The 24,720-nt window shown below is 40.9% G+C and overlaps 1 protein-coding gene across 2 annotated transcripts in view; it reads left to right on the plus strand.

Annotated features, from left to right (window-relative positions):
- Positions 1-22,331, plus strand: part of FAM171A1 (family with sequence similarity 171 member A1) — a 140,135-nt gene extending 117,804 nt beyond the window's left edge. For both annotated transcript variants that reach the window (XM_034760368.1, XM_034760367.1), the window contains 3 exons: positions 13,415-13,531; positions 15,994-16,108; positions 18,968-22,331. In XM_034760368.1, coding sequence (XP_034616259.1) covers positions 13,415-13,531; positions 15,994-16,108; positions 18,968-20,681 — 1,946 coding nt within the window. In that variant the 3' untranslated portion in view covers positions 20,682-22,331. The remainder of the gene's footprint in view (positions 1-13,414; positions 13,532-15,993; positions 16,109-18,967) is intronic.
- Positions 22,332-24,720: the final 2,389 nt, after the last annotated feature.

The following is a 24,720-nucleotide window of genomic DNA, read 5'->3' on the forward strand; positions in this document are numbered from 1 at the left end:
GTTAACATGTATGGGGATGGAGCGGAAATCCTCCAGGGACATCTCCAGAAAGCTCTCCTTCATGTACTCCCAAAGCCTTTGCAAAAGGTTTCTGGGGAGGGTTGCCTTATCCCATCCGCCATGGTAGGACACTTTACCATGCCAGGCCAGTAGCGCGTAGTCTGGAATCATTGCATAACAAAGCATGGCAGCGTATGGTCCTGGTGTTTGCTGGCATGCAGACAACATCCATTCCTTATTGCTCTTTGTTATCCTCAGGCGAGTGATATCATTCACGGTCACCTGGTTGAAATGGGGTGATTTTATTAAGGGGGCATTCAGAGGTGCCCGTTCCTGCTTGGCTGAGCAGAAATGTTCCCCACTGTTAGCCACGCGGTGGGGGGGAGAGGTGAAGGGATCATCCCAGAGAATTGGGTGTGTGTGTGGGTGGGGGGGTAGTTGGGTTTGTGCTGCATGTTAACCCGGAAACCCCAGCCCCTCCTTTTACATTGCAAACCCATTTTAAATGGCCAACCCAACAGGTCCTTGGTATGGGAAATGAGGGTGCTACTGTTTGAAACCATTCCCACATGTTATGAGGGTTAAAAAAGCCAAAAGACTGTGGCTTACCATGGCTGCCTGCAAGCCGAATTCTGTTGCCTGGCACTGCGTGAGTGATCTCTCACAGCAAACTGGCAGGCCCTCAAAATAAGAGTTAAAATGCAGCCTTGTAACGAAAGTACATGTGCTGTGTAATGTGAACAGCAAAATTTAACATGAAAGAGTGTACCCATTGTTCTCTAAAATGTGTCTTTTTTTAACCACCTCTCCCTTGTCCTCCACCAGCTGCAAATGTTTCTCCTTCGCAGAGGATAGCAAAGATTAGAAGGAGAAAACGGCGGACACAGAATGATATGTTCACAGAGCTCCAGATGTCCTCCCACGCTGAAAGAGCACAGCAGAATGCGTGGAGGCAGTCAATGTCAGACTACAGAAAAGCACAATATGAACGAGAGGAGAGGTGGCGGGCTGAATCGCGGGATGAACAGAGCAAGTGGCGGGCTGAAGATGATAGGTGGCGTCAGCTTGCAGACAGAAGGCAAGAGTCAATGCTCCGGCTGCTGAAGCATCAAATTGATATGCTCCAGCGTATGGTTGAGCTGCAGGAAAGGCAGCAGGAGCAGAGACCGCCTCTACAGCCCCTGTGTAACCAACAGCCCTCCTCCCCAAGTCCCATTGCCTCCTCACCCAGACGCCCAAGAACACGGTGGGGGGGCCTCCGGCCACCCAGTCACTCCACCCCAGATGATTGCCCGAGCATCGGAAGGCTGGCCTTCAATAAGTGTTAAAGTTTTAAAGTTTTAAACTGCACTGTGTCCTTTTCCTTCCCTCCTCCCCCACCCCTCTCAGGCTGCCTTGGCAATTATCTCCCTAGTTGTGTGATGAATTAATAAAGAATGCATGAATGTGAAGTAACAATGACTTTATTGCCTCTGCAAGTGGTCCTCGAAGGGGGGAAGGGAGGGTGGGGTGGTTGGTTTACAGGGAAGTAGAGTGAACCGGGTGGGGGGGGCAGAGGGTTCATCAAGGAGAAACAAACAGAAGTTTCACAACGTAGCCTGGCCAGTCACAAAACTGGTTTTTAAAGCTTCTCTGATGCGCCCTGCGCCCTGCTGTAGTCTTCTAATCGCCCTGGTGTCTGGCTGCACGTAATCAGTGGCCAGGCGATTTGCCTCAACCTCCCACGCTGCCGTAAATGTCTCCCCCTTACTCTCACAGATATTGTGGAGCGCACAGCGAGCAGCAATAACAATGGGGATATTCTTTTCGCTGAGGTCTGAGCGAGTCAGTATGCTGCGCCAGCGCACTTTTAAACATCCAAATGCACATTCCACCACCATTCAGCACTTGCTCAGCCTGTAGTTGAACAGGTCCTGACTACTGTCCGGGCTGCCTGTGTACAGCTTCATGAGCCATGGCATTAAGGGGTAGGCTGGGTCCCCAAGGATCACGATAGGCATTTCAACATCCCCAACGGTTACTTTCTGGTCCGGGAAGAAAGTCCCTTCCTCCAGCTTTTGAAACAGACCAGAGTGCCTGAAGATGTGAGCATCATGTATCTTTCCCGGCCATCCCACGTTGATGTTGTTGAAACATCCCTTGTGATCCACCAGGGCTTGCAGCAGCATTGAAAAGTACCCCTTGCGGTTTATGTACTCGGTGGCTTGGTGCTCCGGTGCCAAGATAGGGATATGGGTTCCGTCTATGGCCCCACCACAGTTTGGGAATCCCATTTCAGCAAAGCCATCCACTATGGCCTGAACGTTTCCCAGAGACACTACCCTTGATATCAGCAGGTCTTTGATTGCCCTGGCAACTTGGATCACAGCAGCCCCCACAGTAGATTTGCCCACTCCAAATTGATTCCCGACTGACCGGTAGCTGTCTGGCGTTGCAAGCTTCCACAGGGCTATCGCCACTCACTTCTCAACTGTGAGGGCTGCTCTCATCCTGGTAATATGGTGCTTCAGGGCAGGGGAAAGCAAGTCACAAAGTTCCATGAAAGTGCCCTTACGCATGCGAAAGTTTCGCAGCCACTGGGAATCGTCCCAGACCTGCAAAGTCTGTGCTTGTTTCCCAGGCCCAGAATCGGCGTTCCACAGCATGAACCTGCCCCAGTAACACCATGATTTGCACGTTGCTGGGGCCCGTACCTTGTGTGAAGGCTGTGTCCACGTCAATTTCCTCATCACTCCCGTCGCCGCGCTGCAATCTCCTCATCGGCTGGTCCTGGTTTTGCTTTGGCATGTCCTGGCTCTGCATATACTCCAGGACAATGCGCGTGGTGTTCATAGTGCTCATAATTGCCGCGGTGATCTGAGCGGGCTCCATGATCCCAGTGCTATGGCGTCTGGTCTGAAAAAAGGCGCAAAACTGACGGAGGGAGGGAGGGGCGACTGATGACATGGAGTACAGGTACAGGGAATTAAAATCAACAAAGGTGGCTGTGCATCAGGGAGAAACACAAACAACTGTCACACAGAATGGCCCCCCCAAAGATTGAACTCAAAACCCTGGGTTTAACAGGCCGTTGATTTCACGGAGGGAGGGGGAAGCAAATGAATACATCTATTTTTTTACATCTTAAACTGGCAGCGGACGGTGCAGCATGACTGATAGCCCTCGGCATCTTCTGGGTGCTTGGCAGAAGATACTGTATTACGATTGCTAGTCCTCATCGTCAAGACGGTTCAATAGGACTGACGGCAGGACTGAGTCTCCAGGCGACAAAGCATGTCTGCCCAGGTGCCTATGATTGAACTGGAATACAACGACGATGGATACCAATCGTAATACACCATCTACTGCCAAAAGGCAAGGGGCTGCTGCTGTGTAGCAATGCAGCCCCACGTCTGCCAGCACCCAGATAGCCAATGAAGGCTACCAGTCATACTGCACCATCTACTGCCAAAAGGCAATTAGCTGCTGCTGTGTAGCAATGCAGTACCACATCTGCCGGCACCCAGATGACATATGGTGACGGTGAGCTGAGCTGAACGAGCTACATGCTTGCCGTGGTATGTTGTCTGCACAGGTAACCCAGGTAAAAAGGCGCGCGAATCGATTGTCTGCCGTTGCTCTGACGGAGGGGGAGGAGCCTGATGGTATGTACCCAGAACCCCCCACGACACTGTTTTGTATCATCAGGCATTGTGATCTCAACCCAGAATTCCAATGGGCGGCGGACACTGTCGGAACTGTGGGATAGCTACCCACAGTGCAATGCTCTGGAAGTCGACGCTAGCCTCAGTACTGTGGACGTGGTCCGCCAGCTTCTTGCACTTAGAGCATTTTATGTAGGGACACACACAATCGACTGTATAAAACCGATATCTATAAAACCAGCTTCTATCAATTCGACCTAATTTCGTAGTGAAGACATATCCCCATTCTCTCTAACACATGCATTTGTTTTGAACCCTACATCTTCATTTATAGACTGTGCCATCCTGTGTGAAATCACAGCCACTGCAGACAAAATCATTAAAAACTAATTCTTATTAAGAAATGTATATTTATTACAACTAGGCTATTGTGTGATAATACTAAAAATCATCCCGATTTCATTTCCAAGACTGTCCAGTGAGGATAATATTATGCATAAAAAGTAAATCAGGATAGTTGGCTTAATTTGATTTCTGGTTAATTAAATCCTCCATTTTATTTGTTCATACCACAGGAAACAAATCATTTGCATTGTAAGTAGCACAACTTTGATCCTCTTACTTAGATTGCCTTCAGCAGATATGGTTGGATAATTCCATCACAGGTCATTTTTAAAAAAAAATCTAATTAATTATTAGGGAGTGTTTCCTGTTGAAAGGTCATGTAGAAAAGTAATTGAGGAGAAATAATGGGTTTCTCTGAGGAGGAAAAAAAACACAAACTTCAGATTGAGGGTGAAAAAGAGGAAGATCCAAGACAAAAATGTAACTAGCTACATTAAAACTAAATGTTTGTGTAGATTGGACATTCTTTTTTTATATATTAAAGAGTGCTACTTCGCTGCATACAAGCTATAGTAAAAGCCTTGTGAAATTCTTTTTATTTTTTATCATTTTTCATTTTATTTTGGGGTAATTTTGTGGTGTTTTGTTTGTCATTAAAAATGTTGTTTCATTTTTTAATTCCATTTAGATTAATAAAATACCTCAATGACATATATAAATAAGAACAGTGTATAAATTCCAGTCTGTCTATACACATCATTTTATTAAGAATTATTCCATGATATTGAAAGGTTTTAAGAATTAAAAGCAAGCACAGAACAGTAGCTCTTAAATATCCCCTTCTCCAACTGAACCCAACCACCCAATAGTCCCCCTCCCCCAGGGATGGGAAGCCCTGGGGAGGGTCAGGATATGCTCTTGGGGGGAGTAGAGTTACATGATGGTGGAGGGGTGACCAGGCCAAATCTGAGCAGCTCTTGGATCCCAGGCACCGGGTTGCAATGCCTGTCGTTGGGAGCCAGGCCCATACCATGGAGCTGCTGGGGGGTGAGGTTTTTGTTTTGTGATTTTTTTTTTTTAATATTCTTTTTTTGGTTTATTTTATGTTATTTTGCCTTTGCAAAATACATAGGGCTCTAGTCATAGGGCTGGTCCCCACTTAGTCCGGACTTCGGACTAAGGTACGCAAATTCAGCTACGTTAATAACGTAGCTGAATTCGAAGTACCTTAGTCCAAACTTACCGCGGTCCAGACGCGGCCGGAAGTCTCCCCCCGTCGACGCCGCGTACTCCTCTCGGCGAGCTGGAGTACCGGCGCCGACTGTGAGCACTTCCGGGATCGATCCGGGATCGATTTATCGCGTCTTAACCAGACGTGATAAATCGATCCCAGAACATCGATGGCGTGCCGCCGGACCAGCCGGTAAGTGAAGACTAGGCTATAGTGTACTCCTCTGACAGTCACATACTTCGTTGTTTTGATCAGTGTTAGGATGAAAACTTAATCAACAAAAGTCAGAAGAAGGGGTGTATCCTAGGACACAATGAAATGGTCAGATGAGAATGTTTAATACAATATAATCAGAATTAAAAATTCTCCATCATGGCTGAGCTCAACTCTCAAATGTTGCCATGCAACTCCCATTGAAGTCAGAGTGCATGCAGCTAAGAATGGAATTAATCTTCTCTGTTCTTGACTCATACTAAGAGTTGCATGCATTACTCCTGGGGGAATTTTGTGCCACTGCCCAATGCAGAATTTGTGCAGAATTAATGTTCTGCACATAATTTCTTTTTTCCTTGCAGAATTGGTGCTGCTGGACCCAGCAGAGCCCCATTGTTCAGCTCGCAAATAGAGGACACTGCCAGGGGAAAGGGGGAATTGGCGGGTTCTGGGCAGCTGCAGTTACCAACACATCCTGAAGGAAGGAGGCGGCATGCAGGAAACTCCATAAAGCTCGGGACCCTGCATCAGGCGGTTTCCCTCTCTGGATCCCTCGGTTGTGAAGGGGTAGCGGATGTGAGTGTCAGGGCCGGTTGGGTACTCCATGGCTGGGCTTTTGTGGGGAGATGCTGTGGGTGTCTGAGACCAGAGGAGCAAAGTTTTCCCTCAAGATGTGCCTAGCTGGCACATGTGACACATCCAGACTCAGGTGACCAACAAAAGCATAATGGAAAAACAGGAACTGGGTTGTCATAGGGGTTTCTTTAGCTCTCTCTACTCTTAGGGGGAATCTTTTTTGTTGTCGGACATACTTTCTGACTGGTATTTTGAAATAAGTTACCAAAATAATTGAAACTGATATGATTATACTGTGTTGTCTTGACAAATAAAATATGTAGAATTTTAAAATATTGTATGCAGAATTTTTAATTTTTTTGGTGCAGGAGTAATGTATACACCTGTGAGCAGAAGGCCTTTTGCCTGTATGGCCACAATCTGCATTATTGAAGCCATTGACTTCAATGGGAGCATGATCTAGCCTTGTGTAATTGTGAGCCTGTGTGCATGCATGCGTGGGCGCACACAGACTCTGGCAGGGCTTAGATTGGCTTGTGTTTCACTCTGAATGCGTCTAAAATAATTGGGTTTGGGGGGCTTTTTGAAAAACCATAAATAATGCATGTACACCTGCCCTGTAAAAGCAGAGCCAGCTCTAAGGTCCAGGACCTGCCAACACTTTTATGTGAATAGTGCCTTCAAAGTCATACTTGAAGACTAGCCATGCAAGTAGGTGGTTGCAGTATCAAGCTCATAGTTTGTCTGGGATAACTGAGCATGTTCCCCAAAATCCAAGTAATGCAATGTGATATTATGTTTTCTACCTAGCACAACTTTATTTCTGCTGCTCTGTTGAAGACTTTGTCTGGCCTCTGACATTGTGTCCAAGGTTTTGTTTGGCAGTCACTTGATACTCAGGGCTGGTCTACACTTAGTCCGGACTTCGGACTAAGGTACGCAAATTCAGCTACGTTAATAACGTAGCTGAATTCGAAGTACCTTAGTCCGGACTTACCGCGGTCCAGACGCGGCCGGAAGTCTCCCCCCGTCGACGCCGCGTACTCCTCTCGGCGAGCTGGAGTACCGGCGTCGATTGTGAGCACTTCCGGGATCGATCCCAGAACATCGATGGCGTGCCTCCGGACCAGCCGGTAAGTGTAGACTAGGCCTCAGTTTGTGCTTTTTTCCCCATACGTAGTTTATATTTAAATATTTTATCAAATATTTAGGTTTACCTTTAAAAGAAATTCTTTTTTGTATTTACTGCCTAATACAGTTTTCTCTTTATTCTGAGTGTGAGTGAGTACCATTGAAAACTGTAAAATCTTGGTGAGGGAAGAGTTATAAGAAAACTAAACATTCCCCCAACTGTTCATTTGAGCCAACCTGGTTTAATCCTGGATCAGCATGTTGGCTCTGCAGAACAGTAATGGGGGGGAACCACAAAGAAGAACTCCATTGAATAGTAATGGGGGGAAAAGACGAAGAATTGTCTCTCTATATAGAAGTTTTCCATGAAACACCAGCTGGTCTTTATAGTTTTAATGGCAATGGTAAATTGTCCCAAACCATACGCTACTCACATACAATATAAAACGTACTGTTTCTGCTTAAAAGATGCACACAGGCACTGTGAAATATTCTTTTGAGCTGTAGAACCAGAGTCTTAAAAAGTGTCAACTTTTTATCCAACAAATTCTCATCTATCTGTGCATACTAGTGGCTAACAAATGTAGCACTTCATCTAAAGTTTACTTAGCCGTGTGGATGATTTGTGATTGTCTTCTTTGTTCTGTTGTTTTGTGAAGGGAGGGAGAAAGTTGGGTGCAATGGACTAGCTTTTCATAACCCTCACTCAACCAGAGCCCTGCCTCCATTGCACTCCAACTCCCTGTTCGCAGGCCTGAGTATCTAGCTGGGCACCCTGAAAGAGAGTAAGCTGCTCTATGAAAAGGGATGAAGTAACTTATTCCACATCCCATCCTCATGCAAGGAAGAGGGAGCATGGGTCAGGGATGGGGACTAATTCTCCGTGCTGTTCCTGGTCCAGTACAGTTATGACCAATGCTTCTCCAGGGCAGAATGAAAAGTTGAAATCTAGACTAGAGAGATTTTTTTCTTTGGGTAATTATTACAGCTGTCAATTAATCCCAGTTAACTCAAGTGATTAACACAAAACAAATGAACTAGATTTAAAAAGTCACAATGAATTGCAGTTTTAATTGCACTGTTAATAATAGAATACCAATTTAAATTTATTATAAATATTTTGGATGTTTTTCTACATTGTCAAATATTGATTTCAATTACAATACAGAATACAAAGTGTACAGTGCTCACTTTATATTATTTTTATTACAAATATTTGCACTGTAAAAAAGATAAAAGAAATAGTATTTTTCAATTCACCTCATACAAGTATTGTAAGTTGCACTTTCACAATAAAGAGATTGCACTACAGATGTAGAATTTTTTTTTCCCATAACTGCACTCAAAACCAAAACAATATAAAACTTTAGAACCTACAAGTCCACTTGGTCCTACTTCTTGTTCAGCCAGTCACTAAGACAAACAAGTTTGTTTATATTTACGGGAAATAATACTGCCCACTTCTTATTTACAATGTCATCTGAAAGCGAAAACAGGTGTTCGCATGCCGGTGACATAGCCAGTGTTGCAAGGTATTTACATGCCAGATATGCTAAACATTGGTATGCCCCTTCATGCTTTGGCTTATAGATTGTACTATCTCTTTATAATCTTTTTTACAGTGCAAATATTTGTAATAAAATAATATAAAGTGAGCACTGTACTAATAATGCAAATATTATAATGCAGTTATATACATTAATGGTGCACCCTTGCCTGGAATACTGTGTACATTTGTGGCTAGCTTATCGCAAGAAAAAAATACAGCTCTTTGACTGAGACGAGTAGGCGCAATCTGCTGCTGCTGCTGCTATGGAAGATGGAGTACCTCACTCTTTGGCCACCACTTGTGGGAGAGACTCAAATGTATCAAATACCTATTGGTGAGAAATGACAGATATAAAAGATGAGAGGGACCTTTAGTACAGTCTTGGAGCAGGGTGGGGTACACAGTGGGCTTCCCATCAGGTTGTCACCCAGAGCCCTGGGGGAACCATCCTTGGCATTGGCGTGAGGCAGTGTATTTCGTTCTCTGAGGCTAGAGTGATCTCCATTAAAAACTCGGCATTTTCCAGTTGTCACCACATATTATTAAATATCATTAAAAAGCACAGCAGCATAAAAGAGCATTTGGAGAGCGTGCAGGGGTCTAAAAGGGCAGGTAGAAAAACAGGAACCAAACAGCAGAGAGAGAATGTGTCTGTGTGGTAGGTGTGATGAGTAGACTTATTTTTTCAAGCCAAACTTCTTTTACAGTCTCAATACCCCCAAAGATACAGGAACATTCCTACCTTAGTAGCAAGGCTGACATCTTTGGTATTTTATAGGTTACACGATAGAAGTGGGAGACATTTGGACATTAACAGAAATGGATTAATTTATCAAAGCTGATGTACCAAAGCTTTCTCTGTATTTAAAATAGGAAGTAAGTATGACCCATGGTGGTGTCCAGTGGTGACCCATGTAGTAGGTACTTGGTACGTTTCTAGAGCTTTGGCCCTCTCTTAAGAGAGAGGGAACGCCAGCTTTTCCTGCTGTGGTTTTGTGTTATGCTGACCAGTTAGTGTTCTGGAGGATAGCCAGCAGTTAGGAAAAACTGGTGGGCGAGCTAAATGAGTGGAGGACAGGCAAGAAGGCTGGCTAGCCTTATGCTTTGTACGCCCTTTTGTTTGCTTTCTCTACAAGTACAGAGCTTCCTTTTGTTGGAAAAATGTGAGCAATCTTGTTCTGCTGGAATGAAAAGTGAGCTTTTCTCATAGTGATAAGAGTGTAGTCTCTGTTAGCTTCTTGATCACTGTGCTGTGCAGGCACATAATTAGCAGAAGAGCTTTTAAAGAGGCACTACAAGGATTCTGTTTGTTCCAGAGCAGTGTAAGTAAAGCAAGCTGGACACATGTTCCCCCTAGTGAATAACTGCAATAATGACTCCTGCCATAAACGTGGATTTGGCTGCAGATATAAAATTCCTCATTCTCTATAGTTATGCAGTTGATGTGATGAGGGATTCATGGATAAACTTGAAGATCCTGATTCTCAGAAGTGCAGAGCACTCACTGTCCCACTGAAGTCAATAAGAACGGCAGGGACTCAGCACTTAGGTTTTTGACTCCCCTTAAACTTGCCTTGTTGCAGAGATTGTAAGTGGCATTTTAAGAAATTTCTTGAGCAGTCAGACCTAGTGATTTTTGAATCACAAAACCTGCATCACCCTTTCGCCTGTGTGAAATATATTTTAAAAACTTACACCAGAAAGGAGGATGATACTTTCTGCCCTAGTTTGTCTCTCAAGTCCTAGGACAGGAGCCTGCTCCTCTTTTCTTCTATAGTCTTAGATATTAGTCCTGAAAGCCTCCCTGCCTTACCCTTTAACTTGATCAAAGTAATGGTAAATTAATCCATTTCTGTTAATGTCCAAATGTCTCCCACTTCTATCGTGTAACCTATAAAATACCAAAGATGTCAGCCTTGCTACTAAGGTAGGAATGTTCCTGTATCTTCGGGGGTATTGAGACTGTAAAAGAAGCTTGGCTTGAACAATAAGTCTACTCATCACCCCTACCACACAGACACATTCTCTCCTGCTGTTTGGTTCCTGTTTTTCTACCTGCCCTTTTAGACCCCTGCACACTCTCCAAATGCTCTTTTATGTTGCTGTGCTTTTTAATAATATTTATTCATTTTGCATTTAGCATCATGTCTTTGAAACAGGGTTTATTCCAAGCCGAGGTGGTTTTATTATCAAGGCTGATCCTGCTGAGGATAGTAGAAAATTGTGGTTTCAGCTGTGGACAACGTTCTTGCTGATTGTCGTTTCAGTCACAGACAGCAGTCACTGTACCAAAAGTTGATGGAATAAGGACATTCCCTGTGAGATTGTTGGCTATGTTCTCAGCTTCTCATTCAAGGCTATTGGAGGGACAAATGTCTGCTACTAGAAAATTACCTGGTGGAAGATCAAGAGGAAAAGTGGCTGCTTGAGAGTTCTTGATTCATTTTATTCATTGGGCCTACTAGAAACTTCTTTTGTGACCTTGGCCAAGTCATTTCACTGTCATTGCCTCTGATAATACTTCCCTACTTTGTAGGGTTGTTCTGTAGACAAATTCATTACAGTAGATGAAGTGCTCAAATTACAATGTTGATGCTGATGTTGTGTGAAATGACACATTATACCTATTGGATACCTCCCTTACAACATAGAAAATACTTTCCTCTCCACTCCCCCACTCTGCACCAATATTGAATGTGATTACTGGCTACACGTTCAACCAGATTTCAAATGCCAAGTCGGTATATGTCGATAGTTTTCACCTCTATGTAGCAGTCTGTTAAATATTGTGTGTCATGCAAAAAACTTTTACTATATCAACACAAGCTCTATGCTGAGACAAAAAATTATGGTTTACAAGGATTTGATTATGTAGAAGAAAAAATAAATGAATATTCAAATATGTTCTGTAAAAGAAGCCATTCATCATACACTTCCATGATTTGCTCATGTGGATAATTTAAGAACTACAGTGGAAATCATCAGAACCTTAAGGTTAATTTTGTGGTATTATACAACTAATAAAATCTCTTAAATGTGTTTTACAATCATTTTCAAATTTTTACCTTTCCTCCACTACCACTTCCACCTCTAATTCATTAGTGACATCATAAAAAAGGCTTAGTTTCAGGCCAGAGACACTGACGACCATTTGGAGGGAGGGCTAGTCAGAATACAATACTGGACTGTATATAGCTCTCTTGAAAACGTGTTAGGTAATTTCAGCATTTCAGCTTCCCCTTTGTAGCAGAAATTTATAACTAACCTTTGAGAATTGCAGGTGTTTATTCATTGAAATACATTGGATACAATATATACTAATTTGATATATTTTTGATAGTAGTGAAGTGTCTGAAGAACTCCAATTTTATTTAGGTTTTTTTATTTGTTGTCTAGTTTGGCACCCACTGGTGGAAGTAAAACAGAATGCTAGATCAACATAAATTTGAACATGTTTTTTGAAAGCCTTACTATTCGGAGAGCCATTCTAAAATTACCGCAAAACTCTCAAATTTTCTGTGTGAACTGCAAAGATTTCTTTCTAAGGAATATTAGCTGCATCACAGCACTCAGCAATTTCCTCTACTTGCAAAAGCCTGAGAACACCCTGTTTCAATTATAAAATTTTCAGTAGTCTGAAGCACAATAATCCAGTGTGTCATTCAGGGAGAATGGAGTAGTCTAATAGCATTATTAAGATGCTTTGGCTCAGAATTTAAACCAATTTTTTTATTAGGCTCCAGAAGCTGGAACCTTAATGTGTAACAAAATGCAAATAATTATCTAATTTTAAAGCTTTTTCATAAAACTGTGGTTTACAATGCACTGTATCTTTTGAAAATAGAAGCACCATTTTTTTAGAAGTTAGTACTCTGCATACTTCAGGATGAAAGCCTGACCAACTTAATTTCCTTTTGGATTATCAATACCCTGTTTAAAATTTCCCTTGAAAGGTGTGTTTTAAAAATATTCTGCATTGTTACCTAGTAAACAATACTCACAAAACTACGTGCATTTTGACTGAGCCTCTGATGGTGCTGCTGAAACAAATTGCTGAACACCAAATAGTTTCCTCTCTGTTGGAAACACAGGAGTTAAAGAATCAAAGTTTTCTAGATGAAAAAACAAAACCCTCTGTAGAGAAATAAAAAGGTTTATGCTTCTAAAAGGCAATTGCAAGTAAGGGAGACGGGGATGTGGTATGCTGAATACATGTGTGCATACAGTATATGTATATCCATGTTCCTTAGAAGCAAATCTTTGCAGCCAAAATAGAAGCTTGGAGAGATTTGCTGTAATTCCATAATGCCTCTTTGAACAGTGAGAATTCTAAAAGGGGCTTTATAAAATTTAAAACAATATATTTGAAGTCACTATGTAGTATCTTCAGGAATAACCTCCTCCAACAAAGGGAGTTTGGGATGGCAACCACTAATTCCCACATCCATTTTAGAAGGTTTAATAGCTTTACTTTATTTTAAACAGCTTCTTTTTAGTATAAAGCTTCTCAAATGACTTCTCATGGAAGGACTCAGCGATGATGGTCAAAGAGAGATGTGTTTAAAGACCTGCAACTTCCCCATATCTTTAGAGTGATATATGACTTATAGTGCTTAATGATAAGGTTTAAGGCAAAAGTTTTGTTACAGTTTATTTTTTTCACTAGTATATACTGATCTCATATTAAAAAATAACATGCCCCATTTTGGATCTTGTATTTTACAGGGACATGGTTGAAGAGTAGTTTAGGGCTTGTACAACAAGAAGGAAATCAGCTGACCTGGACATACATTGCCCCACAGTTGGGTTATTGGGTTGCAGCCATGTCTCCTACTAACCCAGGTAAGACTGAATTGAAATGTATTAGTATTTCCAGTAATGAATATTAATGTATTCATATATAACACTTATATTTTTCAGGATGACCTCATCTGAGATGCCACATCTTGATCAATAATGGATTATTACAAAAGAGAAATCTGAAAGTAAAGGGTTAAAATCTTTTGGGGAGAGGGGAGGAATCCTTGTACTCAAAACCACTTACACATGAAACTTTATAAGCAAGTATTCCTTGCACTGGTGTCACTTGTGTCACCACTACCTGGTAAATTAATTGCTAGAAAGTGAGGGGAGTAATGATATTAATGTACTTGTGAGTTCCAACAATTACTAAAACATCTATTATGAAGTTTTTGAAATGGATTCACCTGAAGCTAATACAATCACAATTTAGAGTCATCTTAATTGTTCTTTTGAAAGCTTTTGAAGTTTTGTCCTGACACCTGCTATAATCTCATTGACTTCATGGAGCTTGCACTAGGTGTAATTTAGGGTGGAATTTGGAATCTGTAATGGTTGACTGCCCTTTGCAGATTGTCATTGGTTGGCATTCAGGAAGCTATTTAAATAACATAGAAATCAATGTAAACTAGCTGTGATGTGTACCTGTACTCCTGTTGAGACTATTAACAATGTGGCTTGATCGTTTTTTTTTTTTCCTGTGGCCAGCTCTTTTATTCCAGTTCCCCGGCTTCAAATAAACACAGGCTTCTTTGTTTAAACCAAACAAAAACCACCTCCTCAGAGAGTCTTCATTCATTAGGTTTTGATAAATTCATAACAGAGGTAGTGTGATGAAAATGCCTTGCCCTGACTACACAAACAAACCATCTACCATGTACATAAACAAAGCAACCTACTGTGTAAGGATTAGTTCTCAAGTCTGCCCAAATAGATTCCACTGAGCTTCCTCAGTATATGGAGAAAGATTCTTTCTGGCAGCTTTCTTTCCTTAAACAATTTATTTAAGTTTATGCTATAAAAAAATTCAGTTGCTGAAAGATCCAGCTTGACCTAGGGCTGAACCAAGGTTTAGTTACAGGTGTAGACAAGGACAAACTGTGGTTTGAATTCAAAATAATCTTGTAAAATTAATTGTACCTTAAAAAAGGGGGGCAGATGTTTTGTTTGTGTGACTTTCTTGTCTCTGACTTTAATGGTGTTTATACTAGTCATGAATTTGGCCCCATATGTCTAAAATATTTCACATTATCAGGAGTTTTGATTGTCCTTGTTGTTTTTCCTTTAGGGAAAAGATTCTGCTTGTGCTCTGACTTTCCTTTCTTCTTAAGCCAGCATTTCTCAGACTTAGTTACAGTGGAACCACTCTTTAATTGAGATTCTCATGGGCCATCTCCTCTCCCATTCACATAATACCTTATAGCGACTAAAGTAGTAGTTTACCTGGAAGAGTAACATTAGGAAAGAATGAATGTATTTTTAGCTCTCTTTAATACAATATGTGTTTTCCTTTTATTTATTTATTTTTAGAACAGGTTAATCACTCTTTCTATTTTTGTTCTTCATTTCATCTCCCCATCCCCTCTCTGTTTCACATCTGGGAAAGAGGAGACTCAGCACCGTGTTCCCAGCCAGGTCTCCAAGGACCACCAGCAATGGCTCTTGAAGCACAAGTGGTTCATAGACCACAATTTAGAAACCTCTAGGTTAGATCCTTAACATTGTTCAAACAAACAGGCAAAATTCTGTTCAGTCACAGTACATACCCATGTAACCCTGTCACTGGGAGTTGCACCTTTCTATCTGAAAACAAAATGTGGTTCTGTATTTCAAACTGTGTGAAGGATCTGATAAACTAATGGGATTACACATACATAACTGGGAGTAGAAGTTGTATACATGTCTCTTTCTCTGTGAGTAAAGAGTTTATCAATAGTTCTTAAAATCTTTAGTTTTACTCTACTGCATTTAAGGGCCTGGCTTTCAGAGGTGCTATTGACTCGAACTAGAGATATGAGCAACCAATACCTCTAAAGATGAAGCCCTTAGTGTGCCACATCTGCTATTTACTGCAAATTGATCAACTTACAGTTAAAAAGAAATCTCAAAACAGGCAGCAGAGGGAAAGCAGTAGTTCTGCGGCATGCACGCCACTGGCTGAAGACACTGCAGGGGCTTCTGCACTTCAGCTGTGTGAGGTTGGGGCACTGTGGTATTGGATGGAGCCAGGAAGCAATGCTTAGCATGGCATGCTGTTCTTGCAGTCAGATGGATTTCCACGGAACAAACTGTTTGGTGTTGTTGCCAGCAGAACCATTAGTCACTCTCGCCACATCTTTCTCAGATATGGCATAAGCAGGCACTGCTGGTGGGGAGCACCTAATGGCAGTTTTGCTAATTTAGCATCCTGACAGCATGGAAGAAGGTGTCATAACTGTCAGTTAACTTGCCTCTCTTTGTTTAAAGGTTGTCACAAGTCTAAACTCTGTTTTCTTGCCTTCTAGGTCCCATTGTAACACAGGACATTACCACCTATCACACAATGTTCCTTTTGGCAATTCTAGGAGGAATGGCTCTCATTCTTGTGGTTTTGCTGTGTCTTCTTTTGTATTATTGCAGGTAAAGTTTACCATTTTGGGCATTCAGTTTGCATTTAGAATGTAAACATCCCTGCTTGCATGATACTGAAATTATGTACAATCTCTTATTGAAAAAATTTTACATTTAAAAAAACAAGAATTATGTACCTCACTGGCTTGAAAAGGAAAGAGACAGTGAGATAAAGTCCTTCCTCGTGTTGCTGGTTGCATATAGTGCAAGCTGTATTCCCCATTTTTGTTAGGAAAGGGGTTATATGAAGCATGGCACCTTTATAACGTATACATTTTCTGTAGAAGACGTTTTAGTACTGTAGATCAAAGAGAAGATGTGTATATCTTGAGCCATAACTGTTTCAGTGCTGTATTTGATCAGTTTTCAACCATCCCTATTCTAAAATGAATTGTAAGCCTTTGTCAGTGAATACATGCTATTGGTTCTCGTTAGGCTTTCCTGTACCGAACACTAGCCCAGTTTAAAATTAAGTTCTTGGGGTGTTTCCCTAATGCTTACTTAATTCACACTGATTCCTTTTTAATTGAACTTTGCTACTGAGAGTTGAGCTTTCAGTCATTGCTTGAAAATCCCATTATTTCATGCCTGCTGATCTTATTTATGTACAACAGGCATAAACATATAAAGAACAGGAGTACTTGTGGCACCTTAGAGACTAACAAATTTATTTGAGCATAAGCTTTCGTGGGCTACAGCCCACTTCATCGGATGTATAGAATGGAACATACAGCAAGAAGATATTTATACATACAGAGAACATGAAAAGGTGGAAGTTGCCATACCAACTGTAAGAGACCAATCAATTGAGATAAGCTATCATCAGCAGGAGAAAGGAAAAAACTTTTGAAGTGATAATCAAGATGGCCCATAGAAGGTGTGAGGATACTTAACATGGGGAAATAAATTCAATTAGTGTAATGACCCAACCATTCCCAGTCTCTGTTCAAACCTAAGTTAATGGTATCTAATTTGCATATTAATTCAAGTTCAGCAGTCTCTCTTTGGATTCTGTTTTTGAAGCTTTTTTGTTGCAAAATTGCCACCTTCAAGTCTGTCACTGAGTGGTTAGAGAGGTTGAAGTGTTCTCCTACTGGTTTTTAAATGTTATGATTCCTGATGTCAGATTTGTGTCCATTTATTCTTTGCATAGAGACTGTCCAGTTTGGCCAATGTATATGGTGTGCGGTTGCTGGTGAGTATGTGCTTCAGTTTGGGGGGCTGTCTGTAAGCGAGGACTGGTCTGTCTCCCAAGATCTGTGAGAGTGAGGGATCATCTTTCAGGATAGGTTGTAGATCTTTGACGATGCGCTGGAGAGGTTTTAGTTGGGAGCTGAAGGTGATGGCTAGTGGTGTTCTGTTATTTTCTTTGTTGAGCCTGTCCTGTAGTAGGTGACTTCTGGGTACTCTTCTGGCTCTGTCAATCTGTTCTTCCACTTCAGCAGGTGGGTACTGTAGTTTTAAGAATGCTTGATAGAGATTTTAAAGGTGTTTGTCTCTGTCTGAGAGATTGAAGCAAATGCGGTTGTATCTTAGAGCTTGGCTGTAGACAATGGATCTTGTAGTGTGTCTTGGATGGAAGCTGGAGGCATGTAGGTAAGTATAGCGGTCAGTAGGTTTCCGGTATAGGGTGGTGTTAATGTGACCATCGCTTATTAGCACAGTAGTGTCTAGGAAATGGACCGTTGGTGTGGATTGGTCTAGGCTGAGGTTGATGGTGGGATGGAAATTGTTGAAATCATGGTGGAATTCCTCAAGGAGTTCTTTTCCATGGGTCCAGATGATGAAGATGTCATCAATGTAGTGCAAGTAGAGTAGGGGCATTAGGGGACAAGAGCTAAGGAAGCGTTGTTCTAAGTCAGCCATAAAAATGTTGGCATACTGTGGGGCCATGCAGGTACCCAGAGCAGTGCCTCTGACTTGAAGGTATATATTGTCCCCAAATGTGAAATAGTTGTGGGTGAGGACAAAGTCACAAAGTTCAGCCACCAGGTTTGCCGTGACATTATCGGGGATACTATTCCTGATGGCTTGTAGTCCATCTTTGTGTGGAATGTTGGTGTAGAGAGCTTCTACATCCATAGTGGCCAAGATGGTGTTTTCTGGAAGATCACTGATGGACTGTAGTTTCCTCAGGAAGTCAGTGGTGTCTCGAAGATAGCTGGGAGTGCTGGTAGTGTAGGGCCTGAGGAGAGAGTCCATATAGCCAGACAATCCTGCTGTTAGGGTGCCAGTGCTTGAGATGATGGGGTGTCCAGGATTTCCAGGTTTATGGATCTTGGGTAGCAAATAGAATACCCCTGGTTGGGGTTCTAGGCATGTGTCTATACAGATCTGTTCCTGTGCTTTTTCATGGTTGGTTTTTCATGGTTGGTTTTTCATGAGAGTATCCAGTTTTGAGAGCTCAGTCTTAATCTTTCCCTGTTTGCTGTATAGGATGTTGATCAGGTGTACCATTAACTTAGGTTTGAACAGAGACTGGGAATGGTTGGGCCATTACACTAATTGAATTTATTTCCCCATGTTAAGTATCCTCACACTTTCTATGGGCCATCTTGATTATCACTTCAAAAGTTTTTTCTTTCTCCTGCTGATGATAGCTCATCTCAATTGATTGGCCTCTTACAGTTGGTATGGCAACTTCCATCTTTTCATGTTCTCTGTATGTATAAATATCTTGCTGTATGTTCCATTCTATGCATCCAATGAAGTGGGCTGTAGTCCACGAAAGCTTATGGTCAAATAAATGTGTTAGTCTCCAAGGTGCCACAAGTACTCCTGTTCTTTTTGCAGATACAGACTAACACAGCTGATACTCTGAAACCAGTCATAAACATATGTAACTCTTTTTGTTATGGCATACTATAGGAGGAAGTGTTTGAAACCACGTCAGCACCGTAAGAAACTGCAGCTTTCTACAGCATTGGATGGTTCTAAGAAGGATCAATCAACCTCCATGTCCCACATCAATTTAATATTTTCCCGACGGGAGTCAGAATTTCCTGGTGGGATGTCTGTTGCCAGCAATGGGCACACTGAAAACTCAGGCGTTAAGGAGTTAATCAGTGCTGTCCACATGGAGATGGTATCTTCTAGTGGAGAAGCAGATTTGCACACTCCTATGCTCAAACATTCATACAGCACCTCACAGGAGTTTAGCTCCCGAGAGGAACTGCTTTCTCATAAGGAGAAAGACAAGAGCCGAATCTCCTTGGAGAACCTGACTCCTAGTGGGACTTTAAGAAAAGGCTCCCATAAGTCAGTGGATACTTTTCCTTCAAAATTAAGAAACTCCATGGAAACATCAGAAGGATATGAGTCCCCTATCAAAGAAGATTACAGGAGAAGTTACAATGCTATGCTGTCTCAGCCTTTATTTGAAAAGCAAGAGAGAGAGATTCAAGCATCCATAAACCATATTTCTTCAGGAAGTAAATACAATATTCAGGAACAAATGTACCCCTCCCCATCAGCCCCTGAAAAAGAACTGCTAGATTGCAGACCTACTGAATGTATGATGTCTCGTTCTGTCGATCATCTTGAACGACCTACATCTTTTCCTCGACCAGGTCAGTTGATCTGCTGCAATTCTGTTGACCAAGTTAATGACAGTGTTTACAGAAAAGTATTGCCTACATTGGTCATCCCAGGTCATTACATGAAGTTACCAGGAGAACATCCTTATGTTAGCCAACCGCTGGTTGTCCCAGCTGACCAGCAGCTTGATATTGAAAGACTTCAGGCTGAGCTTTCTAACCCTCATGTGCAGCTTTTTCCGCATCCTCAGCAGCAGCTGCAACCCCAACAGTTATCATCACAAGCAATATCTCAGCAACATTTGCAAGATGCAGGTGCAAGTGAATGGAGTCCACAAAATGCTTCTATGTCAGAGTCCATATCCATTCCTGCCTCACTTAATGATGCATCTCTGGCTCAAATGAATAGTGAAGTGCAGCTCCTTACAGAAAAAGCTCTGATGGAGCTAGGAGGTGGAAAGCCATTGCCTCATCCTCGGGCATGGTTTGTTTCTCTAGATGGACGTTCAAATGCTCATGTTAGACATTCATACATTGATCTCCAAAGAGCTGGAAGGAATGGAAGTAATGATGCCAGTTTGGATTCTGGTGTTGATATGAATGAACCAAAATCTGCCCGAAGGGGAAGAGGAGATCATTTGTCCCTGCAACAGACTCACCAGCCACTGCAGGCAAACCATCAAAGAGAGCAGAAAGTTTCAGATAGCACAGCTTATACACAGCTTGTGTATTTGGATGATATGGACCAAAGTGGCAGTGAATGTGGAACAGCAGTTTGCAGCCCTGAGGACAGTACCCTAAGAAACCTATTGGATGGAGCTAGCAGGAGAAGTGGGGTCCAGTTGCCCAGCCTGCAGGAGGAAACAATAAAAAGAACTGTAGAAACCATACCTGACCCACTAACTAGTCCCGAACACGGAACATCCATCCACGATGAAGACGATGATGATGATGACGACGATGATGAAGATGACCAAGGAGAAGATAAAAAGAGTCCTTGGCAAAAACGAGAGGAAAGACCACTGATGGCTTTCAATATAAAGTGAGCTATTACAAATCCACCTTTCTGTGGAGTATGAAATTGCCAAATATTCTTTCTGTGGAAGTGCTTAATTGTTTGTGGAAGAGAAAAGGAAAATCTTTGGTGGGCAACATTGAAAGAACTTTATATGCATTACTGTGTAAATGTTAGAGAAGAATTAAATCATTACTCTGAAAAGTGATTTAATGGATGCCTCCGGTGAGACAGCTGTAAGAAGAGTGATTGGTATTCCATTTACTTGATGTTAGTCATCAAGGATGTTGAAAATATTGACATTGTTTTGGCAGGTTTATGACCTCAAATCTCCTTTGAATGGGAGCAGGTGAAACTTTGTTACATTTTCTTAAGCCAATTTTATCATGATAATGCTACTGAAAGGGTATCTTAAACACAAGAATTTGACACTTGGTGTCTAAAGTTATGCATTATCTCAAAGGAAGGCTATGCATTGCTGCTTTTTAATATTTTGCTTATACTATGCTTTTCTTATTTTTACAAGTTGGTTGTAAACATTTATGTCTTTATTATAATCTGTTCAGCAATTTGTTTTAATGTAAAACTGAAGGAAACTTGAGTAGCATCCCTTGGTATTGGAGCCTTTTTATGAAACGAAATTGAACTTTGTGTCAGCTGCAAGCCCTCCAGTTCTGGTCTCATTAACTCCAAGTGCCTTTTTTAAAGTAACAATGAACAGTCCATTCTTTTTCTAGTTGCTTTTAATTGATCTATTTGGATTTTATAAATTTCTGAAATTATACCTTTTATTTTAAACTGCATGCCACCAAGTGTCCCATTTGTGCTGAGCATTTCTCATTTCAATACAGTGTATTCTCTAGTTATCATGTGTACTGTGGATTCTGTTTAGCTAAGGTAGACTAGAGGACGTTTTAAAGGCCCTGATGAAGCCAAGAAGATAGTTTCATTGACTGTATATGTGGTTACTTTCCTCTGGAATCCTATGAGCGAATCTAGCTCATATAACATGGACTATGGACCGAGCAAGTGGACTGAAATGTGCTTTAAATTTTTGGAAAAAAATTATGTACTATCCAAAAGTGCCAGAATTACTCTTCTGTGCTTTCTCTTTACAGAGCTGCTTGGTTATCCAAAAATTATAATTGAAAATAAACTTCAAAACATTAACTTTGTGGGGGTTTTTCTCTATCGGGAGTCTTCATGTTGTTGAGTAGGCAAAACTATTTTGGTTCGCTTTTTGTAGTACAATTCTATGGGATTAATTTAATTTTTTTTAAATCTCTTAACTATTAATTTACCCCACATTTAGGCCCCCATTCAGGAAAGCATCCCTAGCCAGAAAAATGCTTAAGCAGTGGGGGCAATTGGGGTGAAATCAGTTGGTCCAGGATTTCACCCTACGACTTCATTATGTTCTTAAAGTTGTGTGTGTGCTTAATTGCTTTTCTGAACTGGGTCCTAAGGGTATAGGTAAAGAAGTGGGTCCTAAGTGTATAGGTAAAGAAAAGAAGATACAATAAACGGAATGTAGTGGAATAAATCCACAAAAGTGGAGGATGTGTATGTATTTAGTTCTATCATTTCCCGTAGCATTAGCAGCAGATCTTAGTAGTTATGCATTATGTAATTTCTTGAGGCCTTTAGAGAAACTTTTTTATATTAAATATTTCATGCTGAATGCTTTTGTTATGCTTCAATCCTGGAAATGAACTATAATATATTGTACCAGAAATCTAATCTACTGTTTGTACCATGCATTGAATATGTAAAGCACTATATAAGTGCTAAGATATTATTATTAATCACATTCCAGGCCCATCGTGTTCATTTTGAAGTTTGTGGGAGTTTTGCCACTGACTTCAAGGGAAGCAAGACTGGGGCCTATGAGATATATTGTGTGGCCAGATCATCACAGTTTTACAAATAATTCTGTTTAAATCAGTGGGCATTTATCGGCTTTCTAAAGCCACTGGTAACATCTTGATGATTAATTTGATTACTATGTAAAATAGATTTTGATTAAACCTACATTGAGCTTATTAGAATTACTATAGTAATTATTTTTCAGCTAGGGATTTTCTTAAAACTTGATCAAAATTATTCTTTTTTGCGGGGGGAGGGAGTACATGCGTATTTAGATTTAATCTTTTTAAAACTACTTTTCAAAAAATCCATTACATTATCTTGTAAAGATAAAGGCAATCATTACTAAACTAAATTGCAGAAATTTATTTCTAAAACTGACTAAATTTGTGCTGCTTTTACATTTAAAGGAAAAGCATATTGATGATTGACAATTTTTTATAGTATTGTAATGTATATAAATTCTACTTGAAGTGAACTAAGCCAAGATGGATATTTGCACTTGCAGACCTCTTTAAAAATAGTGTTTAATGTTTTTAATATTACAGTCACTTGTGGTAATATAATATTTTGATTGTCAGAATATGTATAAAATATGAGCCTTAGTAAATCAGATGTCTGAACTACATAAGTGAAATTAGAAAAGAATAATACAAATCAGATGACAGGTAGGGTTCTTGGTTACTGGCTGGTTTGTCACGGCATTTCCATTATAAAAAGTTAACCCTTCCCATAATGTCACAGGCAAGTGACACTAACTCTGTGCTGACTTTCTTTAATATTCAAAATATCCGCTAACCCAGGTTTGGTAAAATGTGAAGTCACTTGCTTATAGTTTGCAGCTGCACAGTGATACAGAGACAGATTAAAAGTTCGAAAATCTGTAGAACTATGTTGAAATTCAAGAATATGACTTGACATCTGCAGATTGAAGCAACTCTAGTCCAAGTAGCACATGACTGAGAAGATTAGTGTAAGGTTGTGATTTTTTTCATTAAAAGACTGCAGTAATGACAAAAGGTGCAAAAATAATGAAAAAAGACAATAATTGAAAAATATGACCATTGTTTTGCACCCAATATAACCATTTTTACTATTGTACAGACATCAAAGTATCTAGAATGTAGCGAGCTGATAGGTGGATAAAGATGGCAACTCCTCAGTTTTATATATGCATGACATATAACCTAGTTTAGGATCAAGGAAACCTCATGACTATGCTTGGAATTAATGTTCACACTGAGTGTGCACTGATCTCATTGTTTGCCCGTAAGTTCCCACTCCCTTAGCATTCTGATACCCAGCTCTCAAACTTTATTAAATTGTACATAAATGAAGTTAAGATTTTGTCATAGTTATTTTTAATAAGTCACAGCCAGGTCACAGGCAATAAACAAAAATAACTGTGACAATGTGGGGATGAGAACCTGAGTCCTGCTGTGGGAGGAGAGGGGGTGGTCCAGCGCCTGCCATTCGCAGCGGCTGGGAGCTGTGGGATCCCCCTGCCGCCCTAGGGCTGAAGCGGAAAATGTCACTGAGTCTCTGACTTCCAGAGACCTCTGTGGAATAATTTTTGCTTTATTCATAAAGCACTTTGACATCTGATGATGATTTATTTGTATTACCATAGTGCCTGAGAGCCCTAATAATGGACAAGTCTCCTTCATTCATACTCAGATCTCAGTGGTTCAGGAGCCAAATTAGCAATCAACATTACCCAAAAGAGCCATGGTAGTGTAAATTCATTGTTTGTTTCATTTACTATAGTACTATATATGCATATTTAAACAGTATGACAGGAAATATTTAGGTTATATGTGCTATTCTGACAGCAAAATGATTGACCAAGTATTATTATTTTATCAACTACAGTTGGTTAATAATAAAGTAAAAGCATCCTGATTGGTTAATAACTGATTAATAATTAAATCACACACTTTTAATATCATGTGCTGCGAAGATTCGCAGGAGACACATTAAAGAGCGACTTGCGGCTCACGAGCCTCAGTCTTGAGTATCACTGTTCAAGGTGCACTAGAAACATGGAACCAAAAGACAGTCCCTGCCCCAAGGAGCTTGCAGTCTGTCTGACACATGTTCTAGAAGTACAAGATATTCTGGTAGCAAGTGCAATTGGTTTGCAAAAAAATAGTTTGCAAGAAAAAAATTTAAATCATTGAGACAAAGCTGTGACCCTTTTTAGC

The sequence above is a fragment of the Trachemys scripta genome, chromosome 2 (genome assembly GCF_013100865.1).
Source record: "Trachemys scripta elegans isolate TJP31775 chromosome 2, CAS_Tse_1.0, whole genome shotgun sequence".
Classification (NCBI taxonomy): domain Eukaryota; kingdom Metazoa; phylum Chordata; order Testudines; family Emydidae; genus Trachemys; species Trachemys scripta.